This window comes from Leucoraja erinacea, chromosome 4 (genome assembly GCF_028641065.1).
Source record: "Leucoraja erinacea ecotype New England chromosome 4, Leri_hhj_1, whole genome shotgun sequence".
Classification (NCBI taxonomy): Eukaryota; Metazoa; Chordata; class Chondrichthyes; order Rajiformes; family Rajidae; genus Leucoraja; species Leucoraja erinaceus.
In genome coordinates this window covers 43,705,870-43,733,542 of record NC_073380.1, presented here as the reverse complement: position 1 = coordinate 43,733,542, position 27,673 = coordinate 43,705,870, and the positions used below count along the sequence as shown (strand labels likewise).

Here is a 27,673-nt window from a genome sequence, read left to right as displayed (position 1 = left end):
GGAGCCACTACCTTAAATACCCTGGGATGCAGATCATCAGGCCTGGGGATTTATCAGCCTTCGGTCCCATCAGTCTACCCAACACAATTTCCTGCCTAATGTGAATTTCCTTCAGTTCCACCATCACCCTAGATCCTCCGGCCACTAGTACATCAGGGAGATTGTTTATGTCTTCCTTAGTGAAGACGGATCCAAAGTTCCTGTTCCTGTCTGCCATTTCCTTGTTCCCCATAATAAATTCATCTGGTTTCAACAAAATAGAGAGAGTACAGAGGAGATTTACTAGAATGTTGCCTGGGTTTCAGCAACTAAGTTACAGAGAAAGGTTGAACAAGTTAGGGCTTTATTCTTTGGAGCGCAGAAGGTTAAGGGGGAACTTGATAGAGGTTTTTAAAATGATGAGAGGGATAGACAGAGTTGACGTGGAAAAGCTTTTCCCACTGAGAGTAGGGAAGATTCAAACAAGGAGACATGACTTGAGAATTAAGGGACTGAAGTTTAGGGGTAACATGAGGGGGAACTTCTTTACTCAGAGAGTGGTGGCTGTGTGGAATGAGCTTCCAGTGAAGGTGGTGGAGGCAGGTTCGTTTTTATCATTTAAAAATAAATTGGATAGTTATATGGATGGGAAGGGAATGGAAGGTTATGGTCTGAGCGCAGGTATATGGGACTAGGGGAGAATATGTGTTCGGCACGGACTAGAAGGGTCGAGATGGCCTGTTTCCGTGCTGTAATTGTTATATGGTTATATGGTTTCAGTCTTCAATGGTCCAATTTTGGTCTTAACTAATTTTTTCCTCTTCACATACCTAAAGAAGCTTATACTATCCTCCTTTATATTATTTACCAGCTTACCTTCGTACCTCATCTTTTCTCCCCGTATTGCCTTTTTAGTTATCTTCTGTTGCTCTTCTGACTTCCTGCTCATCTTTGCTATGTTTTACTTCTCTTTTATTTTTATACTGACCTTGACTTCCCTTGACAGCCACGGTTGCCCCTTACTCCCCTTGGAATATTTCTTCCTCTTTGGATTGCCATGAGTTGAGTTGCCACGAGTTGATGAAACAACTTCACCTAAGATCTTCCTATTTTTGGTGCACAGATATTGAATGCTGTTGAATCTTTCATGCCACTGTAACGTTAGCTGTGATGTTTTCCAAAGGGAAATATTGCTTGCTATTTTTGAACAATTAACTGGAGCTATTTTGCAGATGGTTTCTTATTCGGTGACTAGCCAGCCTACAAAGAACATGGTGGTCACAGATGATCTGAGTTCCATTCAGCTGATGGAAAAGTACAACTTTAACCCATGGCTCTTAAAGTTATTAATTGTCTGAAATTTTTGATTCTAAATGCACACAATTTGAATTTTTTTGTGCAGTAGTTTGTTCTGTGACCTTACTTTAGTCTTTAAATAGTGTTAAGTATGCTGAAAACGATTTGGAGATCCTGTCACATGAAAATAAACTGAACGTTTTCTTCTTTCTGACACGAAACAAAAGTCAAAATAACTTCTCATTGTTGCTGATCTGGTACCTCAAGTTTCCAATTGCAAAGTTGCTTGTTCACAAGGCACACAGTCTGACTTAGTGAAAAGCACCTCATTCAGTGTAATAAGTACTGAGAAATTTTTGGTATTGTAGACTATTTGCGGCCAGCTGACCCTTGTGCATTTTTAACCAATAACGCAGGATAACACAAGATGACCAAACAGTCATAGTCATATAGCATTGAAATAGGCCCTTTGGCCTATGCCACCCATGATGCTCCATCCACGCTAGTTCTACCTGCCTGCATTTGGGGCCATATCCCTTTATCCATGTACCTGTCCAAATGTCTTAGATATTGTTATAGTGCCTGCCTCAACTACCTTCACTGGCAGCACATTCCATATATCCACTACCACTACTGTGAAAATGTTGCCCCTCAGGTTCAAGTTCTGGCTGCATCCGAATCTTCTCTGCACTCTTTCCAGCTTAACAGCATTCTTCCTACAGCAGGGTGACCATAACTGAATGAACTATGTACCTGGACCACAAGATCCCTTTGCTCTACAGTACTACCTACTTATGCCAGGATCCTCTTCATAGACTTCAGCTCTGCTTTTAATACAATCATTCCGCAGCAGCTGGTGGAGAAGTTGGAGCTATTGGGGGTTGATGCTGGCACATGCAACTGGGTCCTGAACTTTCTGTCGCAACGGCAGCAGACAGTCAGGGTGGGCAGTAGGACATCAAAAACCATAGCCGTGAGCACTGGCTCACCCCAAGGCTGTGTCCTAAGCCCCCTGCTGTTTAGTCTGCTGACACACGACTGTACTGCTAGACTCAACAACAAGACCGCCAGCAGGATTATTGGTGCTCCACTCCCTTTCCTGCTGGACATATACAGGAAGAGATGTATCAGCAGAGCCATCTCCATCATCAAAGACCCCTACCACCCATCGCATCACATATTCTCCATCCTGCCATCTGGGAAGAGGTACAGGAGCATTAGCTGCAAAACCAGCAGGATGCTCCTCAGCTTCTTCCCACAGGCTATAAGACTGCTAAACGGACTTTGCCCCCTGCCAAAGTATCGCGCGCCAACCACCAACCTGGACACACTGCAGCAGAGCCACTATTGTGCCGCTGCCGATCGGAACGCCTGTTGAATGTTTAGTAGAGTGTTAAATTTGTTCATGATATATGTATTTTTATTTCTATTTATTTTTAATGCACACTGAATGGACACTGGTTGAGCAACGTTTTTTTGTTTCCTCTGGGTATGTGAATACTCAGGAAATGACAATAAAGATATACAATACAATACAATACCCAGGGCCCTGCCATTCTCTGTGAAGGTCCTGTCTTGGTTTGACTCTCCAAAATGCAACTCCTCGCATTTATCTTTATTGAATTCCGTTAACCACTTCTCATCCCACTTGCCCAGGTGATTAAAATCCTGCTGTAATTTTTGATAACCATCTCCACTCTGATACCACCCACTTTACTGTCATCTGCAAACTTACCAATCATGTCTTATTCATTCTCATCTAAATCATTGATATATATACCGGAAATAGCAATGGGCTTAGCACCAATCTAAGGTACTCCTCTAGTCATGGGCCTCTAGTCTGAAAAACAACCTTCCACCATCCTTTCGTGAAGCCCATTTTCTACCCAATCTCTGACTTGTTTTTCGAGCCACAAAGCTAAAAGATGATATTCAGGAGACACGAGAAACTGCAGATGCTGGAATCTTGAGCAAAGCACACAAAGTACTGGAGGAACACAGCAGCCAGGCATTTTCTATGGAGAGAATGGACAGGCAGCGTTTTGAGTTGGAACTCTTTATCAGACTGTGATGATCAGGATGGTTTATTTGCTATGTTTGAGTTAGTGCCATGTGATGTGATCTGGAGTTGATGTGACCCCCAGGGCGCACTCCTACCATAAGCAAAAATGTGGGTATAATAAGCGAGTTCGGTATTTCAACTGCGCGTGCACAGGTCATAGGTCATTTGGGATAAACATTGTTGCCAGCTGAGCTGTTGTGTGTATACAGACCTGCGTTTCATCTGTATTGTCTAGTTTTGCTTCTTCGAGATAAGAAAATACTGCTTTCAAAACTATTAACTAGTTGTATTTATGGTACATTTGTACAAAGCTATGATGATTTTGTTGGTTTTATTTCTTTATGCTTCGGTGAGTGAGCGAGATTGTGACGATGAATAACACGCATTTTTTATTGTTTTTGTTTTGGGGGGTATTTGACATTCTAATTTTCTGTTATAATTTTGTGATTGTATAAATTAGTTCAATATACTTGCACCATTTTCTTTTGCATTGTAACTTGTACCGGTATGTAATGGACATGCTTACAGGACCCTATTTGAATTAACATATGATTGATTTTGTTATTTATTTTGTTTTATATGTTACTGGGCAAAGCCATGCACATTTGTGCAATTTTGGGCTGTTGGAAGAGCACGTATCACCTGAATAAGTGGATGCAGAAAGTGGGTGACAACCACAACTCTAAATTTGCAACGGGAAACTGTTTCTGCCCACCTCCCTTCAGATACTACCCATTTCCGACAGAGAAGAGGGATGGAGCAGCCCGGTTGCGTTGGTCCAAACTGGTCAACCGAAAGGCCCAGAAAGGCAAGAATTGGCAACCTGACCACAAAGGCAATAGCCGTGTGTGCTCTAAGCAATTTGTGGAAGGCGAGCCAGCAACACTTAATCCAGACTGGGTCCTGAATCTTGGTTATTTGTTATCAAACTCACCAAAGCCCCCACCTGCACTCCCTCGCAGAGATGGACAACCTTCAAATAAAAGAAGAAAGTCGGTGACATCAACACAAACCAATTTTGACCAACATGTTAACGATGGACCAGACAACAAGCGTTTAAGGGCTTTTGCTGCAGAACATGCTTATGTGTATAAATGCAGCTGTCAAGAGAACTCTAATTGCACGGGATGCATCCAAAAACAGGACATAAACAAACTGACAAAGTTGAAATGGTGGAAGGCAAGGTCGAAGAATTGAAACAAAAACTGAAGAATGCTGCAACTAAAGAGCGTTTGTAGCAATATCAAGACCGACCGAAATGTGAGAAGATTGACAGGGTTTTCTTCGACTATGCGAGTATGTGAAGCATAAAGCAATGAAAATGCAATATTGGGAAGGGAAGAAGAAAGCATGTAAATAAGATGTTGTTGCACTTGCAGATCATTTTGATCAGGTTCAACTTTATGTTCAACTAGATCTGATGTGAACTGACCTCCAGAACTCAATCAGTAACTACAGAAGTTCATACAACTCTTAATTTATTTCATTCAATTTAATAATTTATCAACCATTGTTTCAGTGTGCATTAGCAATTATGTTACATGTATCATGTTTCAAAGTAGTCACACATATACATAGTCGAGTTGCATCTCAAAACTACAAAATAATATTGACTTTGTTTCAAGTGAACAAAATTAAAATGTATGGTATATACCATAAACATCAAGTTAACTCGTCTCTTATTACTTTCCTCAGTTATGGCTGATTGCCATAACCAATCCAAGATTCAAAGAAGATGAAAACTTGGACCGAAAATGTACTCACAATTTATTCAGCGCTTTATTCGCTTTTTCTTTATCCTGAATGACCTTTGACAAATCCCATGATTCCTTGTGTTTATCGAAATATCGAACTCGCTTATTGGAGACATGTTTTATGGTGCTGAGGAATGTTAAGAAATTGCAGTGGGTCTCAAGTGTATATTACTATTAATTTAACCCCTACTTTTCCATTTTTTATTATACTTCTATATTGAGTAGCCTGTCTAGAGTGGCAGCTATAAGCTAAAAATCATCAGCAAATAACGACATAAACATTTGCAGATATCAGAGAAGGCAAGAAATGAAATATATTCTTATTCATATTCATTTTCAGATTTGCTTATTGTCATATACACCATGGAGCAATGAAATTCTTAGTTTGCATTGAATTAATAGAATAAAATGTATACGGTAATGATAGATACAACAATAAATACAACAACAAATGTAAAACTGCAAGATTATAGTGCATCTATAGTGCAAAAAAAAGAGTAATATTGGACTAAGTGAATGAAGTAGACTTAAGGGGAAGAGTCTGTGGCAGCACATCCTGGATGGGGATGTAAAAGAGTTGATTGGTTCAGGAGTTTGATAGCCATGGAGAAGAAGCTGTTCTTAAGTCTGGAGGTCTGGGCTTTCAAGCTCCTGTATCTTTTTCCAGAAGGTAGAATTGAGAAACGTGAATAGTCAAGGTGGCAGGGCAGGCATCCTTGACACTTTCAGCCTTCCTGATGCAATGTACATGAAGATAGACTAAATGGAAGGAAGTCATGGACGGCAGCTGATTCAGGTGGTCAAAAGCAGGGCAGTTGTCATACTAGGATGTCAAAGATATGGAAAATAAGTGTTCAACATGGTGAATGTTTCATAATCGGTTGAGGGATGGAGTAGGGGGAGAGTAGATGTGCAGTGTTAAGGTGACCCTGAATATAACTCAGCTCTGAGCATTTTTCCTTTTATTTTGAAAAAGAAAGTTATCGTATAAATATAAATGGTACTTTTCATCAATCTGATTATTTTCTTCAACACCATGATGACATTGCGCGGGTTTTCTCTGGGTGCCCTGGTTTCCTCCAACATTTCAATAACTTTTTAGTTTAATTTTAGTTTAGTTTTGTTTATTGTTGCGTACCAAGGTACAGTGAAAAGCTTTTTGTTCCGTGCTATCCAGTCAGCGAAAAAGACTATACACGATTAGATTCTGTAAATTGTCTCTGGCGTGTAGGATAGAACTAGTGTAGGGGTATTCGTTGGTTGGCACAGACTCAGTGGGCCAAAATGCCTGTTTCCACAGTGTTTCTCTAAACTAAACTAAGTTTAAAATACAATCATGTGTAAATAACATGGATCTCTCACATTCTAGGTAGCAGAAGATATTTTAGAATTTTCTTCTGATAATGAAAGCACAACCGAACAGGACAAAGCTGAAAAGTCCACTCCATCCACTTCTACACAACCCAACTTATCTGTTTCTGAGTCTGGACGTGATCGGCCCTCTGTCAGGTCAGCAAGCGATTGGTTGAAATGTGCACAAGCATTTCTGCACACACCTGAGAAGCAAAAGAGAAACACATTAAAAACCCCAGAAGATTCTGCCAAAAAGAAAAGAAAATTTCTCAGGTGAGTCAGGATGGTTTGCAGTTTTTATTGTAGCATTTCTATGGTCATCGAGTTGTACAGCACAAAGATAGCCTCTTCGGTCCACCACATCCATGCGACCTTTTTGCCATCTTCACTGATCCTATTTGTCCTCATTAGGATCATATTCTGCTTTGACTTGTGTATTTTAAGAGCCTGTCTAAATTCCTCTTAAAAATAGTGATTATATCTGATTCCACTTCCTTTGGCAGTCCATTCCACATCAAATATTTTCCATGTAAAAATACAATTTGCACCTCATATCCCTTTTGAGAAAACTCCTTCTCACCTTAACATGATGCCTTCTTGTTTTTGATACCCCTGGTGTGTGAAAACGATTTTGTCTAAATTACTGTATCCATGCCTCTCGTAATCTTATTTACTTCCAACAGGTCACGACTAATTATTCTGGGGTAAACAAGCCTAGCCTATCTAATCCCTCACCATAACTATAGTCCTCCAATTCAGGCAACATCATGGTGAATTTCCTCTTCACTCTGGTCAGCACAATCACATCCGTCTAAGAATGTGGTGACCAGAACTATACACCACATTGTAATGTTGATACCTTTACTCAGATCCTTCTCCCACAGATCCTTCTTCCCCATTTTCTATATTAGGTTTCAACCATTTGCAACCATTTGCAGTATTTTGCTTTTGATTATATTTTCCATTTGCTAAACTAAAGATTTATCATTTGTAGTTTTTTTTTTAATCACTTGCAGCATTTTTTCATGGAAACATTTCTATAAATATCTTGTGAGTTTAATGAAAGATTGCAAGTGATTAGACCAATAGCTAGATTAAATATTCTTGTTTAGAATAAATTTGTACAAAAGCATGATTCATACTTGTTTCAAGATACATTTTGAATAATTATATTTCAGATTTTATAACCCTTGAAAAGGTTACATAATTTGTTTTCCCCCATGCAAATCTGCTTAAAGCAGAAAGGCTAATTAATCTCTTCCTTAAAAAGAATGTTGAAACTTTACAAAAAAGCAAACAGATAATAACATTACTGAATACAGTGGGGTACTGGCTTCATGTTGTTGCGCAAAAGCAATGTTTGTGAAAGTGGTCAATTCAGAAGTTAGTGAAATAAGTTGTAATGTTTCAAGTGTGGGGTTTATTTTCTAATGTTTTGAAACCTGTGGTAATGCTAATTGAAAGTAAATTCTCCTGGAGGGCACATTTGTATCTTAAATGTGAAAACTAAATTTGGTGTTGGTACTTAAGTATCCCTGTTTATTGGTAATCAAATCATTTAATTGGAAATTGAAGTTGCAGATGTGGTGTTTCTTTGTTGAATGAAATCTTTGATAGCGTTGACAAATGAATGCTTTGATTTGTGTACAAGGCAAATCTGATACTCAAGAGCTTCAGTTCTAATAGCTGTGCAGATTTTGTATCTACTATTTTATGAAAATAATTATTTGTGAGTGATATGAGCAAGGATACGCATATGTCAGTATCATCAAAACAAGATATTAGAACTGAATTCTGGTAAAAACAAAAAGTAAAGCTTTTTCTTTTAGTTCACGATTAAATTAGTGTATATCAAGTCAAGTCAAGTCAAGTCAAGTCAAGTCAAGTCAAGAGAGTTTATTGTAATGTGTCCCTGATAGGAAAATGAAATTCTTGCTTGCTGCAGCACAACAGAATATTGTAGGCATAAATATAGATCAGATCAGTGTGTCCATATACCATAGAATATATATATACACACATAAATAAACAGATAAAGTGCAATAGGCTGTTATGTTCAGAGTTTGTTTTAAGTTGTGTTTAATAGTCTGATGGCTGTGGGGAAGAAGCTGTTCCTGAACCTGGATGTTGCAGATTTCAGGCTCCTGTTACTTGCTGGCAGCGGAGAGATGATTGTGTGGCCAGGATGGTGTGGGTCCTTGATGATGCTGGCAGCCTTTTTGAGGCAGTGACTGCGATAGATCCCCTCGATGGAAGGGAGGTCAGAGCCGATGATGGACTGGGCAGTGTTTACAACTTTTTGCAGCCTTTTCTGCTCGTCGACACTCAGGTCAGCACCGGTCAGCATGCTCTCTACTATGCACCTGTAGACGTTTGAGAGAGTCCTCCTTGACATAACGACTCTCCGTATTCTTCTCAGGAAGTAGAGGCACTGATGTGCTTTCTTTATGATTGCGTCAGTGTTCTGGGACTAGGAGAGATCTTCGGAAATATGCACGCCCAAGAATTTGAAATTCTTGACCCTTTCCACCATTGAACTATTGATATAAACGGGACTGTGGGTCCCCATCCTACCCCTTCCAAAGTCCACAATCAGTTCCTTGGTTTTGCTGGTGTTGAGAGCCAGGTTATTGTGCTGGCACCATTTGGTCAATCGGTCGATCTCTCTTCTATACTCTGACTCGTCCCCATCAGTGATACGTCCCACAACAGTGGTGTCGTCGGCGAACTTGATGATGGAGTTCGCACTATGATCGGCTACGCAGTCATGAGAATACGGGAAACGGGAAAGCAGGCTATTATCTAAATGGTGGCCGATTGGGAAAGGGGGAGATGCAGCGAGACCTGGGTGTCATGGTACACCAGTCATTGAAGGTAGGCATGCAGGTGCAGCAGGCAGTGAAGAAAGCGAATGGTATGTTAGCTTTCATTGCAAAAGGATTTGAGTATAGGAGCAGGGAGGTTCTACTGCAGTTGTACAGGGTTTTGGTGAGACCACACCTGGAGTATTGCGTACAGTTTTGGTCTCCAAATCTCAGGAAGGACATTATTGCCATAGAGGGAGTGCAGGGAAGGTTATACAGAGGTCTACAACTGTGTATTCACCTCGTTTGGTGTCGCTACAATAGGCATAAAAAGGACAAGCAGATTCATTTTTAAATGGTGACAAAGCTAACATGCGAGTTTCAACAGAGTTAGGATGGCAAATAGTTGAATGGCTTTCAATATAAGAAGATTTGCATACAAAACTAAGGACATTTCACTGCAGTTATTTCACTGCAGTTATGCGAGCTGTCCTACAACTTTAGGCTGTGCACGCCATATAGAAGAAGAAGAAGAAGAAGAAGAAGTGTATCCAGCCCTTTGGCTCAGTAAGTTATGGAATGCAATTGAACAGAGGTGAGTATACTGGAGATGTCAGATGCACCCTCATCTGTCCTGTGCTTTCTCCCAAGCTGCACTCTGCGTGGATGTTCAGAATTCTGTGCCTGGTTGTGGTTCTCTGGAACTTTTGGCTATCTGTCAGCATTATTCAGGCAATTATGTTTTGTGAATCTTTACAGTGTATTTGTGTGGGCAAGCTCTGTAAACGTTAGCAGGATTATAAAACAACTATTTAGATAGGCCACTAAGTGTGCAATAAACTCAAATTATTTGTTTACCATTACATTCAAATCATTGTTGAGGCTGAAAATCACATTCTTGGATTTTGCACAAGATCAGTGATATAAACAGAAGTTTCAAGTGATTAAATGAAAGCTAGCTTTGAGATTCTGCAGATCAATGGAATTTAAAGTTTGTTCCATAGTAGAGACATAGTTACATATCACAGAAACAGGCCCTTCAGCCCGAGATGGTCTGGGCTGCTGGGATTACTGAAACTGTGTGTTAGATTGTCTGTGCTGACCATCTAATACATATTTTCAGTAATCCTATTTTTATTCTGTCTGTGTTCCCATCAATTCCTCCAGATTCTACCACTCACTGACACATAAAGGGTAGTTTTTACAATAGCTATTCAACTGATCAACCCAGCATGTCTTTGGCATGTGGGATGAAATCAGAACAGAAAAAAAACAACACGGTCACAGGGAGACGTGCAAACAAAAGGCAACAGCAGGTATGAGAATGAAACCCAGCTAACTGGAGATGTGAAGCAGCAACTCTCTTAGCTATGTCAGTGCATTTTTGCAAATCAGTGCACATTTTTTAATGTAATGAAGGACTGCATTACTCTCTGAGGGTGAGTTTTAGATTTCAAACACCATTTCAAAATTGTTGGTTACAAACATTATTCCACAAATTTCCATCTAATTCTTAAAGTGCCCTCTGGGAATATACATCTGTTAAGGGAAATGCCTTCACACTATTGATCCTTTCTAGGCTCTCATAATTTTGTATACCTCGGTCAAGTGCCCTCAGTATTCTCCGCTCCAAAGAAAATAAATCCACACCCTCCTGTCTCTTCTCATTGACAAAACTCTCTATTTCTGTCAACATTCCATAATATGGTAATGAAAGTTTGACACATTTTTCCATCTGGGATACAACTGATGTTTGTTTTCTATCTGTAGTTGCGTTTTATCCTCCTTGCTCTTATATTCTGTGTCTTGCCAATGAATGAATGAAAGTATCCCGTATGCATTCATTATCTCCTAATCTAGCCATGCTGGGTGTCACTTGCAAGAATCCTTGGACTTGCCCACTGATGTCTGTCTCCTTTTTATGGTCCTGCTAATCTTTATATATATACTAGACCAAGTGGGAGCCGTTGGGTCCCGTCCCCTCAACGCGTGGTTGCAGGTGGGGGGGGGCAGCCTACGGCGTCACACACACAATAATCACCCCCCACACACACACGAACGACACCCACACTCACGCAATAAGAGAGAGGGGGAGGGGGGCGGTGAGGCAGAGGAGGGAGGGTGGAAGAGAGGCTGGGGGGGAGGAGGTTGGAAGAAAGGCCATGGGGAGGTGGGATGGAAGAGAGACAATGTTTACATTTACCAAGCCAGTTTACGTACAAACCTGTACGTCTTTGGAGTGTGAGAGGAAACTGAAGATCTCGGAGAAACCCCACGCAGGTCACGGGGAGAATGTACAAACTCCGTACAGATTCTGCTTGGATTATTTTGTATCTTTAAATTAAGCTTCTGGTTGCTTTTTTTAAACTGAAGAAAATTAATTCCAATACTAAGTACCTTGTCCTCATTTAGCAGAAAATATTTACTTGACTCTACATATCAATTGGTTGCCTCCTCAACCACTTGTTCATTCTAAACTGTGCTGTCACATTCAATTCTGCCTTTGATGTTAGCTGTTAAGATCTCTTCAGATGGTTTAGTTTACTTTACAGGTACAAAGTGGAAACAGGCCCTTTGCCCTACCATGTCCACACTGACTAACGATCACCTGTTCATACTAGTTCTATGTTATCCCACTTTCCCATCCACTCCCTATGCAGGAACAATTTACAATATTAACCAACAAACCGCATGTCTTTGGGTTGTGGGAGGAAACACCTGAAGTCTGGTCAGGATTGAACCCGGGTCTCATACGCTGTGAGGCAGCAGCTCTATCAGCTACACCACTGTGCTACCCAAGTTGCCTTTCACCAGCTCTGGCCTGATTGTGACCTCCTGCTCAGTTTATGTGTGCTCGTGCTCTGTCCTGCTCTCGTAGTGTTCTTTCCTTTCCACTGCTGCCAATGTAACTTGAGGTTATTCCAAAACACATAATTCATTTATAAATTGGAATGTATTGTTAAATAGTATTTTTGACCATTTAACTTTTTCAAGTGATGTAGAATAACTGAAAGCACTTAGCATTTTGATATCTAATTGATGGCTGGAGTAGTGGATAACCAAAGATTACGATCCAGCAATTTTACAAGACATGGTGTCCTCTTCTGTTAACACAGGGCTGATATAAAATTTGTAAATATAGGGAATCTACAATGCCATCCATAATCTTTGGGGAAAAAAACCTATCATTTATTTATTTGCCTCTGTCCTCCACAATTTGAGATTTGTAATAGAAAAAAATCATTTTTTTTCTGGGGAGGGGATGAGAATCGTGGGGTGAGTGGGGGGAGTTGGGGTGACAGTACGGTAGACAAGTGTATGATAGGTGTACTGATAGGTGTGTGGGTAGACACTTTGGTAGTGATTGCCCATGGGGGAGAGAGGGAGGGGGAGAAGGGAGAGAGCGATGGGGACAGGAGAGAGAAACAGAGAGAGAATCAGAGGAACAGAAGAATCTGAAGCAAGCACCTCACTATTATTGGTTCTTATTTATGGGATAAAAATCTTTTATCCAGGGTAACAAGAATAACAATGCACAAAATTAAAATGGTTATTGTGACGAAATGGGGAAGAAAGATTTAAAAAGCTGTTGCTAACAATTATAATAACCGCGTGGAAATTTCTGCATGGATAGATGACGACAGAGCATGTCAATAGCGATCTTTTTGTTTATTTCTCCTATCTCAGGATAAAGATTAAACAATAACCAAATAGTCCTGCATGTTGAGTGCATAACAAGAACGACTAAAGGTCAGAGCTGTCCCTTCCACACCTCATTATGCAAATACCAAATGGGTAAAAATACCAGATTTAAACCAATTCAGACAGGAAATCTTTTATCAATTAAATGTTCTCAAGTTGCTTTTGCTGTTTATTAACTGATAAAAAATTATCATCAGTAGCTTTTGCTTTCAATTCTTTTAATTGATAATTTTTAATCATCCTGGCAGCACAAGAGACCCGGGTTCGATCCTGACCTCGGTGCAGAGTTTGAGCTTTGTCTTTCATTCAGAGGTTGTGGGCGGGCTGGGGTGACTGTAGGGCTCTGAAAACTTTGTTTCCCAGGGCTGGGGTGAATGTGAAAGAGATGGTTTCTGGTCAGATCTGCCCAATAAGCAATGTTTTGAGCCGCTGCTTTTTATACAGTTTAAGTTGCGATGGTGGGACGGCTGCTCTGACGGACATACTGGATGAGTAGAGAGACACACACTGCTATCCCTCTGGTCTACGGACCTTGCTGTCGGGGAGGGGGAAAAATAACGTTAATGTTCAATTTACCTAATTTTTTTGTTAGAAGTTTACCAACGTTTTGATGAGAGATAAATTAAGGGAATAAAACAATCTTACTAGACACAAAAAGCTGGAGTAACCAAGCCAGCAGCATCTCTGGAGAGAAGGGTCGAAACGTTTTTTTCAGTATGAAGAAGGGACTCGACCAGAAACGTCGCCCATTCCTTCTCTCCAGAAATGCTGCATGTCCCGCTGAGTTACTCCAGCATTTTGGGTCTATCTTCGCAGCATCAGCAGTTCCTCCCAACAAAACAAAAAAAACAGCCTATGATTGATGCCAGACCTTGAACAAATGCAGTTCAAATGGACTTTTGAATGCAATTTTGGAAGGATTGTTTCTTGATACAAACTGCTCTAAAAGTTTGAAGGAAGGAATTGCATATATTAGTTTAAACCAAAGATAGACACAAAATGATGGACTAACTCAGCTGGTCAGGCAGCATCTCTGGAGAAAAGAAATAGGTGATGTTTCAGGTCGAGATCATTCTTCAGGCTAGGTCTTTTTATAGTGGGAAAAAATACTGTATGACATCACTTTTACCAGGTGATGATTTTTCCACACGTCGGTAGACGTTGTTGGCTCAAGAGTAACTCGGGAGAGAAACTTGGTAACTCGGGAGACGAACTTGGAACATCGCAGAAATTAGAAGTAAACGGCAAACTTAGACATACCCGGTTAAACTCTTAAACATAAACTTGGAATCTTGTACACAACCACGAGTCTGACCTTTTTCTTTCACTTGGGGTCACTCGTGAGTGGATTCGCACCGTGAGACAGGGCCATTAGTTGTTGGATAAAGCAGTGTGGTCAGTTTAAAGCAAAAACTTTTGTACTGATGTATTAATTAGAAAATTGGCGGCCTTTAAAATTTCAGTATGCAGTTACGGTATGTTATTAAGTATTCTGAAAGGCATTCTGCAAAGAATCATGAATGGATCCAAGCAATTGATTTTAAGATAGCAGCACATTGGTGTTGCTGGATGAGGCCCCACTTCCCTCACAAAATGCAATTGTTTTTTTAAAATGACGCAGAATGGAGCCATTTGGCCCTTCATCAGTGCCAGCCAGAAAAGAGCTACTCAATCTAATCCCTCCTTTCTGAACTGAAACCATCGCCCTGCAATTCAAATACACACGCAGACATTTGTGAAATATGGTAAGGTTTTCTGTGTCTAACATGCTTTTATCCAATGAATTCCTAATCCTTAACATCCTCTTGGTGACCAATAAATCCACTGGTTTTGGACCTTTAGTTAAGGGAAGTGAGTCCTTCATATTTACTTTATCTACACTCCACATAATTATATATGCCTCATGTAGGTCTCCTGTCTGGCATCTCCATTCCAAAGACAACAATCCAAGTCCATGCAATCATTGTCAGATCTACAATTTTCTAGTTGTGGTAACATTCTCATAAATCTTCTCTGCACTCCTCAGTGCAATCACATCTGTGCTGTATTTTGCTGAAGCAGAATCATCAAAATATTCAAACTATGGCCAAACAAAAAATGTATGTCTTTCTTGCATAACATAACTAAAGAACAGAAATGTTGGAAGTCTTCAGCCAATCAACTTGCATCTGTGGTCAGCATCTCTTCCTCAGAACTAGATGGAGGGTGTTAGTTTTCAAAGCTTTCCCCAGATTTCAGTTCTGGAGATAGGAATGAGGTCTATAGTGAAGGTAGCTGTGGGAGTTTGTGGTCTTGTAACAGATGTTTGTGACAAGTCCCTCTCCTGAGATGGAGATATAGAGATTTAGAAAGGGAAGGGAGTGTTGGTGGTGGACAGTGTAAATCTGAAAGCAGAATGAAAATTGGCAGCAAAAGTGATTTAAATTGTTGACTTCTGTTTGGGTGCAAGATGTGGCATCTAATGCAGTTTGGCAATCACTTATGGAACATCTGTGCTCCGTCCACTACTTGTTGGATGTCACTTTAATTCTCAGTCGCGCTCCTTTCCTGACCTGCTATGTCCACCTCTAATTCCACTGTGAGGCCCAACATAAACTTGAGGAGCAACATGGTTTGTTTTGTCCAGGTATTTTGCAACCTTCTGGAATAATCATTCAATTTTCCAGTGGGGTATCTATCAAGCGATTGCAGAGATTGCAGAAACCTGGAGCCACAAGCAATCTGCTGGAGAAACTTGAAACACATCTGTGGGTGGAAAATAATTGTCAATATTTCAGATCGAACCCCTATCCAGATACAGGGTTTGACATGAAACATTAACCATCCTTTTCACTCACGGGGTTCCGAGAGACACTGAGTTTCTCCAGCAGTTTGATTGTGGATATTGAATTTTCCATCCTCATGTATATTGCATGTACATCCATCCTCATTCTTTCCCATTATTATATTTATGTTCCTTTCTCATACCATAAATCTCAGCCAATGATCAGTACTTATGTGCCTAAACACCTGATCTGTCTTAAAATGTTTTAATATTGTGCAGAACACAAAGTGCTGGACTAATTCAACAGGTCAGGCAGCATCTCTGGAGGACATGGATTGGTGACGATTTGGGTCTGCTGAACCTGTGTCTTCAATTTTTAATCAAAAAGCTGGAGTAACTCAGCGGGACAGGCAGCATCCCTGTAGAGAAGGAATTGGTAAAGTATCGGATCTCCAGAGATGCTCAAGTCAAGTCAAGTCAAGTTTATTTGTCACATACACATACGAGATGTGCAGTGAAATGAAAGTGGCAATGCTCGCGGACTTTTGTGCAAAAGACAACAACAAAACAACCAAACAAATTATAAACACAATCATAACACACATATTCTTTTACATAATAAATAATAGAAGGAAAAACGTTCTGTAGAGTTAGTCCCTGGTGAGATAGGCGTTTACAGTCCGAATTGCCTCTGGGAAGAAACTCCTTCTCAACCTCTCCGTTCTCACTGCATGGCAACGGAGACGTTTGCCTGACCGTAGCGGCTGGAACAGTCCGTTGCAGGGGTGGAAGAGGTCTCTCATGATTTTGTTTGCTCTGGAGTTGCACCTCCTGTTGTATAGTTCCTGCAGGGGGTGAGTGAAGTTCCCATAGTGCGTTCGGCCGAACGCACTACTCTCTGCAGAGCCTTCTTGTCCTTGGCAGAGCAATTCCCAAACCAGATGGCAATGTTCCCGGACAAGATGCTTTCCACCGCCGCTGCGTAGAAGCACTGTAGGATCCTCGGAGACACTCTGAATTTCCTCAATTGCCTGAGGTGGTAAAGGCGCTGCCTTGCCTTACTCACCAGTGCTGAGGCGTGTGATGACCATGTCATATCCTCAGAGATGTGGACTCCCAGATATTTAAAACAGTTCACCCTGTCCACAGGATCCCCATTTATACTCAATGGAGTGTACGTCCTCGGATGATGTGCCCTCCTAAAGTCCATGATCAGCTCCTTCGTTTTTTTGATGTTCAAGAGGAGGCTGTTCTCCTGGCACCAGAGTGCTAGATCAGCCACCTCCTCCCGGTAGGCCTTCTCATCATTGTCTGAGATCAGGCCCACCACCACAGTATCATCAGCAAACTTAATTATTGAATTGGAGCTGAACCTAGCCACACAGTCATGTGTGTACAGGGAGTACAATAGGGGGCTGAGGACGCAACCCTGGGGCGATCCTGTGCTCAGGGTGAGGGACTTCGATGTATTCCCTCCCATCTTGACTACCTGGGGCCTGGCGGTGAGAAAGTCCAGGACCCAGGCACACAGGGAGGTGTTGAACCCCAATTCCATTAGCTTCCCGGCCAGTCTGGTGGGGACTATCGTGTTGAAGGCTGAACTGTAGTCTATGAACAGCATCCTCACGTAGCCCCCCTTCTGGCTGTCCAGATGAGAGAGAGCGGTGTGCAAGACCTGGGAGACCGCATCGTCCGTGCGGCCTGTCCTGCTGAGTTACTCCAACTTTTTGTGTCTATCTACGGTTTAACCTAGAAGGAATCTGCAGTTCCTTCCTACACATTACAGGTTGGACTGCACAATAATCTGGTTTTCTTGACGATTGGTGTTGACTCCATTCGACACAACCTAATTTTGGACTGGAATTCAAATACACCATAAAGGCCTCGCTGCAAATGCATTCTTTACTTTGTCAACCCAGTATGTGGGATCTTGTATTTCTAACTTGTATTGCAGACTAACTTGGAAGCAGACTCCTTGCTGGCTATAATCAAAGTGCAGGCCATGAAATAAACATGTTACTGGAGCACATGCTGTCTTTAAATTCTCTGATGATACCATTGTTATTGAACGTATTACGAGTGATGGTGTGTCAGAGTGTAGAAGGGTGTTTGAAAATCTGATTGAATGGTTCTAGATCTCCGATCTTGCTTGCATCGTCAGCAAGAACAAGGAGCTGATTGTTGACTTTAAAAGGGAAAGTCAAGGATCCATTAAACTGTCTTAATCGGTGGGTTTGCTGTGGTGAGAGTCCATCACGGGTACCATCAGAAGGATCTACAGTAGGTGCTGCCTCAAAAATGTAGCTCGTGTCATCAAAGACCAACTCCACCCTTGCCATGCTCACATTTCACTCCAGCCTTCAGGAAGGAGGTAAAGGCAACTGAAAACTGACCACCAGGTTCAAGAACAGCTTCTGCAAAAAGACCATCTGGTTCTTGAACACTACACTGCATTAACCTTCTGTTTAGGTTTATTATTGTCACACATACCAAGGTTCAGTGAAAAGCATGTATGAAAGAACTGCAGATGCTGGTCTAAATCGAAGATTGACACAAAATGCTGGAATAACAACGGGACAGGCATTGGAGAGAAGGAATGGGTGACGTTTCAGGTCGAGTCTGAAGAATGGTCTCGACCTGAATACACCTGAACACAATACCTCAACACTGATCAAGAAGGCTCACCAGCATCTCTTCTTCCTGAGGAGACTAAAGAAGGTCCATCTGTCTCCTCAGATTCTGGTGAACTTCTACCATCGAGAGCATCCTTATCAACTGTATCACAGTATGGTATGGCAACTGCTCTGTCTCCGATCGGAAAGCACTGCAGAGGGTGGTGAAAATTGCCCAACGCATCACCGGTTCCTCACTCCCCTCCATTGAGTCTGTCCAAAGCAAGCGTTTTCTGCAGAGGGCGCTCAGCATCGCCAAGGACTGCTCTCACCCCAACCACAGTCTGGTTACCCTCCTACCATCCGGGAGGCGCTACAGGTCTCTCCGTTGCCGGACCAGCAGGTCCAGGAACAGCTTCTTCCCTGCGGCTGTTACATTACTTAACTCTGTACCTGTTACATTACTTAACTCTGTACCCCCCCCCCCCCCCCCCACGGACACTCCTTCCCCCAGAAAGATTGCACTACTACGACTGTATGTACGTATATATATTTATTGCTCATATTCTATGTTCGCTCTTCTGGGGAGATGCTAACTGCATTTCGTTGTCTCTGTACTGTACACTGCACAATGACAATAAAGTTTGAATCTGAATCTGAAATCTGAAATCTGAAACCCATTCCTTCTCTCCAGAGATGCTGCCTGTCCCGCTGAGTTACTCCAGCATTTTGTGTCTGCAGTGAAAACTTTTGTTTTGCATGATACCCAACCAGATCATACAATCAGTTCAAATTCAAGTATAATAGATAGAAAGGAGAAGATACAGAATGCAAAATGTAGTTCTCAGAAACTATGGTACAATGTAGCACAATCAGTTCCTTAGACGAAGTCCAATGTCCTCAATGGGGTCGAAGTGAATTAAACAGTACCTTAGCTTATGGAAGGACCATTCAGAAGCCTGATAACAGAGGGGAAGAAGCCATTCCTGAGTCTGATGGTGCACAATTTCATGCTTCATTACCCTCGGCCAGACAGGAACAGGGAGTGGAAGGAATGAACGGGGTGACGTCTTTGATTATGTTGGTTGCTTTATGAGGCAGTATGAAATGTAGATGGAGTCAATGGTGAGCAGTTTGGTCTGTGTCATGGACTAGGCTATATCTAACTGCAATTTCTTGGGGTTTTGGGTAGAGCTGTACCAAAACTAACATGTGATGCAGTCTGAAAGTAGACATTCTATAGAGTTGCTGGAGACATGATGACTTTCCTCAAGTGTCCTCAAGAAGGAAAGACATTGGTATGCCTTCTTTGCTGTTGCATCAAGTCAAGTCAAGTCAAGTCAAGTTTATTTGTCACATACACATACGAGATGTGCAGTGAAATGAAAGTGGCAATGCTCGCGGACTTTTGTGCAAAAGACAAACAACAAAACAACCAAACAGATTATAAACACAATTATAACACACATATTCTTTTACATAATAAATAATGGAAGGACAAACGTTCTGTAGAGTTAGTCCCTGTTGAGATAGGCGTTTACAGTCCGAATGGCCTCTGGGAAGAAACTCCTTCTCAACCTCTCCGTTCTCACCGCATGGCAACGGAGGCGTTTGCCTGACCGTAGCAGCTGGAACAGTCCGTTGCAGGGGTGGAAGGGGTCTCTCATGATTTTGTTTGCTCTGGAGTTGCACCTCCGTTTGTATAGTTCCTGCAGGGGGGTGAGTGAAGTTCCCATAGTGCGTTCGGCCGAACGCACTACTCTCTGCAGAGCGTTGTGTTGTCCATGACAGATCACTGGTAATATCAACACCTCAGCTATGATATGTATTTGGTTGCACAAAAGACTTTGGATTGTTTTGCACTAATATTGGGATTATTATTTTATTGACTTTTTTGTTTTTTATTCATCATCTATATGTATTGTGTATGCAGGCCTGTTAATCTGCTGTGAGTAAGTATTTCATTATTTTGTTGTCAGTACAAATAACAATTGACAACACTTGAATCTCTTTACTAAATTTATATGCTATAGTTCAGCATGTCCACATTTGTTTGGATGTGTGAGAGAGTAAAATCCTTGTGAATATTTAATATGCTGCTCTATATGGGACATGCTTTGAAGTACAAACAGGCTAATCTTGACTCGGTTACAAAGGAATTGTATATAAACAGTCTGATCTTGGCTGAATTGCAGGAACAATAAGACAGTAAAAAAAATCTGACTTGGCCCAACAATCATTTTTTTCATACTTGCTCTGCCTTCACACAGTTTAACCCCTGAAATTCTATCTTATTCATTCACTATTTCAAATGTGGGATTCAATGGTGTGTATCTAACCAGTTTGGTTAGTAATATGCACAAATGCTAACCCTGATTACAAAAGTGTGTAATTTACAGATGATTAGGCATTGATTTAATTTTGAGTACAATTGTTAATTCAAACTTGTTTATTGAGGTGAAATGTGGGTCAAAAATCTTGAGATACCATAGACTACAAATGCTGAAATCGTAAGCTAAAAACAAAGTGCTGAGGGAACTCAGCATGCCAGTTAGCATATGTGGAGGGAAATGGACAGTTGTGAGCCCATCAACTATGATATAGGAGATATATCATTGGCAAGGGAAAGGTAGACATGTTAAAGGCACCGGATTCAAAAGTCTCATTATCAGAGCAGTAAAGGGGATGTGTGGTAAAGATAGCTGTGGAAGTGTATGGGCTTAGAACAGATCTGGGTGGCAGGCCCATACTCTGATGAAGATAGAAATGACAAGAAAGAGAAGCAAACAGTCAAATATGGACCCATTGAAAGTAACACCAGCAAAGATAATACGTTTTGAGTTCTGTAAGAGTACAGGAAGTAACACTAATTAGTCATCAATGATTTAGGTTTATTATTGTAATAGCATTATAGCGCAACAGTAACATAGACAAACATCAATGTCTGCTATGGGGTTGTGGTAAAGCGAACAGTACTCGAGCTTATGGACCCTCTCCCTCAACATTTTTAATGATACCCCACAAGTAATTACAGAGAGTTATAGATGTAGCCAGGTCCAACATACAAACCAGACTCCCCACCACTGTCTCCATCTACACTCCATGCTGCCTCGGAAAAGCAGCCAACATAATCCAGCCTATGGAAGTACCATTCAGAAGCCTGATAATAGAAGGGAAGCTGTTCCTGAATCTGGTGGTGCACATATTCAGGTTTTTGTATCCACTGCCTGACAGCAGCAGAAAAAGGAGGAATGAATGGGACATGTCGTTGATTATGTTGGCTGCTTTTCCGAGGCAGCATGGACTGTAGATGGACATGTAGATGGAGACAGTGGTGGGGAGTCTGGTCTGTATGTTGGACCTGGCTACATCTGTAATTCTCTGTAATTACTTGTGGGGTATCATTAAAAATGGTGAGGGAGAGGGTCCAAGTAGGACTGAAAGAAGGACTGCTCCACAAATCCAGTAAAGATCCTTTCTACACAAGACAGTAGTTAGGAGATATAGGAATACATTGGAGATAGTACACTTGCACTTTTATCTCACCCTTCCATTATCCTGACTGTCCTTTCAGGTGAAGCAGCAATCTTTCAATTTAGTGCATTGCATTTGATTATTATTTTGTGATCTTTTCTATTTTGACAATCGTCTGACTGAATGGGTGATGCTTTTGAAGCATACCTCTGCTCAATCTGTAAGATTGGCATTGAGCTTCTGTCACCACTAATTCTTTCCCCCAAATCTTACTTTGAAACCACACCTTTTTTTGCTGCTGCAATAACTTCATTGTACCATTGCTGGCACACATGCCAATTAAAATCTCTTGACACCCCCTATCCTCAGTCTCAGAATATGTTTAAAATATATAAATATTGTACCATTTCATTGCCTTAAAATGTTATAGACATGTGTGTTATATAAAATGTGTACGTTTCTGGATAAATCTAACTTTAAATTATTTTATCTTCTACAGGGGAGGACTAGCAGAAAGGTTAAACCGACTACTGTGCAGGGAGAGGTCTTCCATCAATTTTTGGAGACATCAGTCTTTAACTGATTCCAGAATTCACATAGGTAGGTCCCTTTGTTGAAGAGTGTTTTATCTGAATTTATGTTTTACATTTATGTTTTCAACAGTGTACCTGCAAATGCTTTCTGTATTTAGTATTACTCATGAAAAGTCTGCCTGCTTGAGTGAATTACAAGCATATTCTTTAAGTGTAGTTTTATGTAATTTTGTATGCCATCTCGGGGTAGGTACAGGAGTTTTGGTTCTGAATCAGGCTAATCAGAGCATTTCAGAGCAAGAACCTAAAATAAATTGGCATGCCAGGGTATTGCAGAACAAGATGAACTTTACTGTAACTTGTGCTTTATGCCTATTGCAATACTAAAGGTGGATGCTGAAAATGTTGTGTCATTATTTGTAGCGGAAAACTGTTTTTATTGTCTCCTTATAACGTGTGCTGTTTTGTGGGGTTTTCAGTGAACAAATGATCATTAGATTTCATAATTTACTTGTTTTAAGAAATCTCTGACATATCTGGTAATTCATTACCACAATGACTATACTCTTTGGAATAAGGCTATGGCAAAATCAGGTTGAATGAATCAAGTTTGAGGAAGAGCAGAAGTAGGGTGGATGTGGAGAGGATGTTTTCTATTGTGGGAATATCTAGAGCAAGGGGTTGCTGTTAAATATAAGGGTTGCCTATTTAAGAAGGGGCTTGAACATGAGCATGACCATAAAAATGACCATGAGCATCAGAAACACAGGACTATACTGGTGGAGGACTATTAGTGAATGAATATAAATGGACATTACAACAGTCCTGTTTGGGCCCAATTGATAAAAAAAACCGCAGAGAATGGGATCACAAGAAACTGCTGATGCTGGTACCCTTGGGCAAAATACAACACAACAGACCCGGTAGCAAATGTGGAGGGAATAGACAGATGAAGTTTGGGTCGTGTATCATCTAATGATCTCATCTCTTCTAATGTTCTAATCAATCATAGGTAGCTTGATTCAAAAAATGACTAATAATTGCTATGATATTCAGCCCTTCTGCCCAAAAGGTCAATGCTTAATCATGCTATTTGGGACAGTAAAAATCCCTAAAGCAATTTATATTTGCTGATAATTTGAACTTTTTATGAAAGTGAGAAGAAAATTCTGTATGCACAGATGATGAAGTGTCTCAATCAGGACCATCGTCTGCCCATTCCCTCCCCAGATGCTGCCTGACCTGCTGAGTTCTTTCAGCACTTTTTTATTGGGAGAGTTGGGTGGTATACTTGCATAATTCTGATTGGAAATGCCATAATTTGGATAATTGTGGAAACCTGAGAAACTGCAATTGATTTTAAGTAGAAAACTTGAAAAGAGTAAAACGGAAGATTTGAACAGAATTGGACAGCATAAAGAGTGGAGCGATGGTATCATTTTAAAGTGTTCATAAAACACACTTAGTGAATTTAAAAGAGTTCTTTGAACAAGATCTTTTCTTTCTGAATGCAGTTACTGGTTGGAATGCCGATATGGAGACAGCAGCACACAAAGCTGTAAAATTGACTTGTTTTCTCATGGAGTCATAGAGTTATACAGTGTGGAAACAGGGTCTTCGGCCCAACTTGCCCACACCGGCCAACATGTCCCAGCTACACTAGTCCCACCTGCCTGCGTTTGGTCCTTATCCCTCCAAACTTGTCCTATCCATGTACCTGTCTAACTGTTTCTTAAACGTTGGGATAGTCCCAGCCTCAACTACTTCCTCTGGCAGCTTGTTCCATACACCCACCACCCTTTGTGTGAAAGAGTTACTCTCAGATTCCCATTAAATCTTTTCCCCTTCACCTTGAACCCATGTCCTCTGGTCCTCAATTCACCTACTCTGGGCTAGAGATTCTGTGCATCTACCCGATCTATTCCTCTTATGGTTTTATACACTATAAGATCACCCCTCATCCTCCTGTCCTCCAAGGAATAGAGACCCAGCCTATTCAACCTCTCCCTATAACTCAGACCCTCTAGTCCAGGCAAAATCCTCGTAAATCTTCTCTGAACCCTTTCAAGCTTGACAATATTTTTCTATCACACGGCGCCCAGAACTGAACCCAATACTCTAAATGCGGTCTCACCCACCTCTTATACAACTGTAACATGAGCTCCCAACTTCTGTACTCGATACTCTGACTGATGAAGGCCAATGTGCCAGAAGCCTTTTTGACCACCTTATCTACCTGCGACTTGACCTTCAAGGAACCATGCACCTGCACTCCTAGATCCCTCTGCACTACAACACTCCCCAGAGGCCTACCATTCACTGTGTAGGTCCTGCATTGTTGGACGTCCCAAAATGCAAAACCTCACATTTCACTTTATCAAATTCCATCAATCATTCCTCAGCCCACCTGGCCAATCGATCCAGATCCTACTGCAATCTTTCACAACCATCTTCACTATGCAAAACCACCCACTTTTGTACCATCAGCAAAATTTCCTTGTATTTTCTCATCCAAATCATTAATGTAGATGACAAACTGTAATGGGCCCAGCACTGAACCCTGAGGTACACCACTAGCCACAGGCCTCCAGTCCGACAAACAACCTTCCAACATCACCCTCTGCTTCCTTCCAACTACTCTAGTAACTTTCCAACTACAGATGTTAAGCTCACCGGCCTATAGTTCCCAGCATTTTCCCTGAAGCCCTTCTTGAATAGAGGCACAACATTTGTTACCTTCCAGTCTTCCGGCACCTCTCCTCTATTTAAGGACGACTCATAAATTTCAACCAGGGCTCCCGCAACCAGGGCTCTCAACATTGTTGTGGAGAAATGCTGAATGTAATCAGTTACTTCTCCCTGACAATTATTGGAAAATTGGGGAAAGCATCGTGAGTACCCAAAGTTACTCTTCAGAACAGATTGAACTGTACCAGAATGTGATAAAGTGGAATGCTGCAAACTCCATCATAATCCATTCGAACATTTTGCTGACCTTTGGGAAGACTGGCCACCTCAGATCAATGTGCTCTAAGTAAATATGTTCTTACAGATTATAGATGTTACTTTGTTTGTGAAAAGGCAATGAATGTAGTTTTAAAAATGCAAAATGTAACTTGATTCATAAATTGACGCGAATAATTGCAGTGATAATCAGTCCTCCTACCCAATCTGTCAATGTTTATTCGTGGTATTTGGGGCAGTAAAAATCCCCAAAGCAATTTATATTTGTTGAAAATTTGTTGAACTGTATGAAAGTGAGAAGAAAATTATGAATGTGCAATTGTCAGAACTTAAAAAAAACCCATGGTTTATCTTTTACACGTCTTCCTATCAAATGATTTCTTTGTGTTTTTATTTTTCACTTCTGTCATAATAATGTATTTTAGTATACCCATGCACTGCAGGGGGAAAAGCAGTTTTCATTTAACATGTTGAACAGAGGAGTGCAAAGTTCTTTCTGCTTATCTGCAAAATTCTAGTGAACTTACTGACTGATAGCTTGTAGCATTCCACATTAATGTGTCCTAGTATCGTGTGTATTTTTCCATTTTCAGAATGTACTACTTGCCAGCACATTCTTCTCCAGTTGACTTGCATGTTATCCATGTAACTTTACAAACCTTGTAACCATTGGGACAAAATATTCAAGATCCAAATATATTAATTTTAATTTTTACACCATTGCCTAAAAGGTACAGTTTATTAATATTAATAAACATTAACTCTCCTTTCCCATCGTCTCCAGCCACAACAGACAATATGTTAACTTTGTGTACAAGATGATGCAGTTTATGTTCTTCAAGAACAGGAATTGTTAGCTGAATATTTTCCTTATCAAATGTTTGTTGGTAACCATCTGCACTGAACTGAATAAGTGACTTTTGAAGCAAGTTTCAAAATCAGAACGATGTAGATCATGGGAATATGAAATAAAGATTCAGATCTTTAGAAAAAGCTGGAAATACTCAGCAGTTCAGATGACTTCAGATAGCAGAAGGAAGGGGGTAGATAGATAGAATAACAGGGATATCTATAATAAAGTGAGCCCAGATGATCTTTATGTTTACAGCACCATTAGTTCACAGTTAAGGAGAAGGGTGAAACTAGTAAAACGATTTGTTAAACCTGTGAAATTTAGGTCAGGGATGTCGTTGACACTAAAATAATAATGCTGGAAATGCCCAGCAAGTCAGACAATGATTATGAAGATAGATAAGAGATAGACAATAGGTGCAGGAGTAGGCCATTTGGCAACGCCATTCAATGTGGTCATGGCTGATCATCCACAATCAGTACCCCATTCCTGCCTTCTCCCCATATCCATTGAATCCACTTTCTTTAAGAGCTCTATCTAACTTTCTCTTGAAAGCATCCAGAGAATTGGCCACCACTTCCTTCTGAGGCAGAGAATTCCACTGATTCACAACTCTCTGGGTGAATACGTTTTTCCTCATCTCTGTTCTAAATGGCTAACCCATCCTTATAACTATAAAACTCTGATCTTGTATGTGGATGTGTGTGTTTGTGTGTGTATTTATATGTTTGTGTGTTGTCACATCTCCTCGAAAAAAAGACGAGCTAACAGTAAACTTTTTACATATTTAGGTAGTTTTACCCCCTGGTGTCCGAAATCGCCTTATCTGAAATTTCTGTGCTTTATTTCTTGAGTTATTAATTAATATGTTCACAAATCTGATAAAACTTTGAAATCAAAAAGCCTGTTTTTCTCTGATAACGTCATAATGGATCTGCCTGCCTGCCGTCTGCTAGCGCTGCGAGTGATGTCACCCCCCCACCCCTCCCAACCCCCCCCCCCGTTATTCAAAAGTTCAAAAGGCTGAAGACCAAAGATCATAGCTGAAGACTGCGCTGCGAGTGAAGAATGAGCAAGTCAGGCTCTGTACTAGTCTCTGGTCGGGTCCATCTCTGGTCACCCCTCCTCCTCCTCTCCCCTGACCTCTTCTCCCCCTCTCCTCTTCTCCCCTTTCCTCCTGCTCCTCTACCCCCAGCTTCTCTCTCCCCCCGGCTCTCTCTCCTGGTCCCCCCTCCTCCTGCTCTCCTCCTACTATCCCCTACCTCTCCTCTCTCCCCCAACTCCTCCCTCCCCCCAACTCCTCTTCTCCCCCCAAATCTCCCCTCTCCTGTCCTCTCCCTCCTGCTCTCCCTCCTGCTCCCCCCCCTCCTGCTCTCCCCCTGCTCCCTCCCTCCCCCCTGGCCCTCTCCCCCCCACCTCCTGCTCTCCCCCCCCCTGCTCCCTCCTCCTCCTCCTCCTCTCTCCCTACCTCCTACCCCCCCCCCCCTCCTCCTCTCCTACCTCCTCTCCTCCCTTCTCCCCCT

At 41.3% G+C, this 27,673-nt stretch overlaps 1 protein-coding gene across 3 annotated transcripts in view; it reads left to right on the top strand.

Annotated features, from left to right (window-relative positions):
- spidr (scaffold protein involved in DNA repair) overlaps positions 1-27,673 on the top strand; it is a 247,077-nt gene that overhangs the window by 45,779 nt on the left and 173,625 nt on the right. For all 3 annotated transcript variants that reach the window (XM_055634117.1, XM_055634116.1, XM_055634115.1), the window contains exons 6-7: positions 6,461-6,717; positions 22,300-22,400. In XM_055634117.1, coding sequence (XP_055490092.1) covers positions 6,461-6,717; positions 22,300-22,400 — 358 coding nt within the window. The remainder of the gene's footprint in view (positions 1-6,460; positions 6,718-22,299; positions 22,401-27,673) is intronic.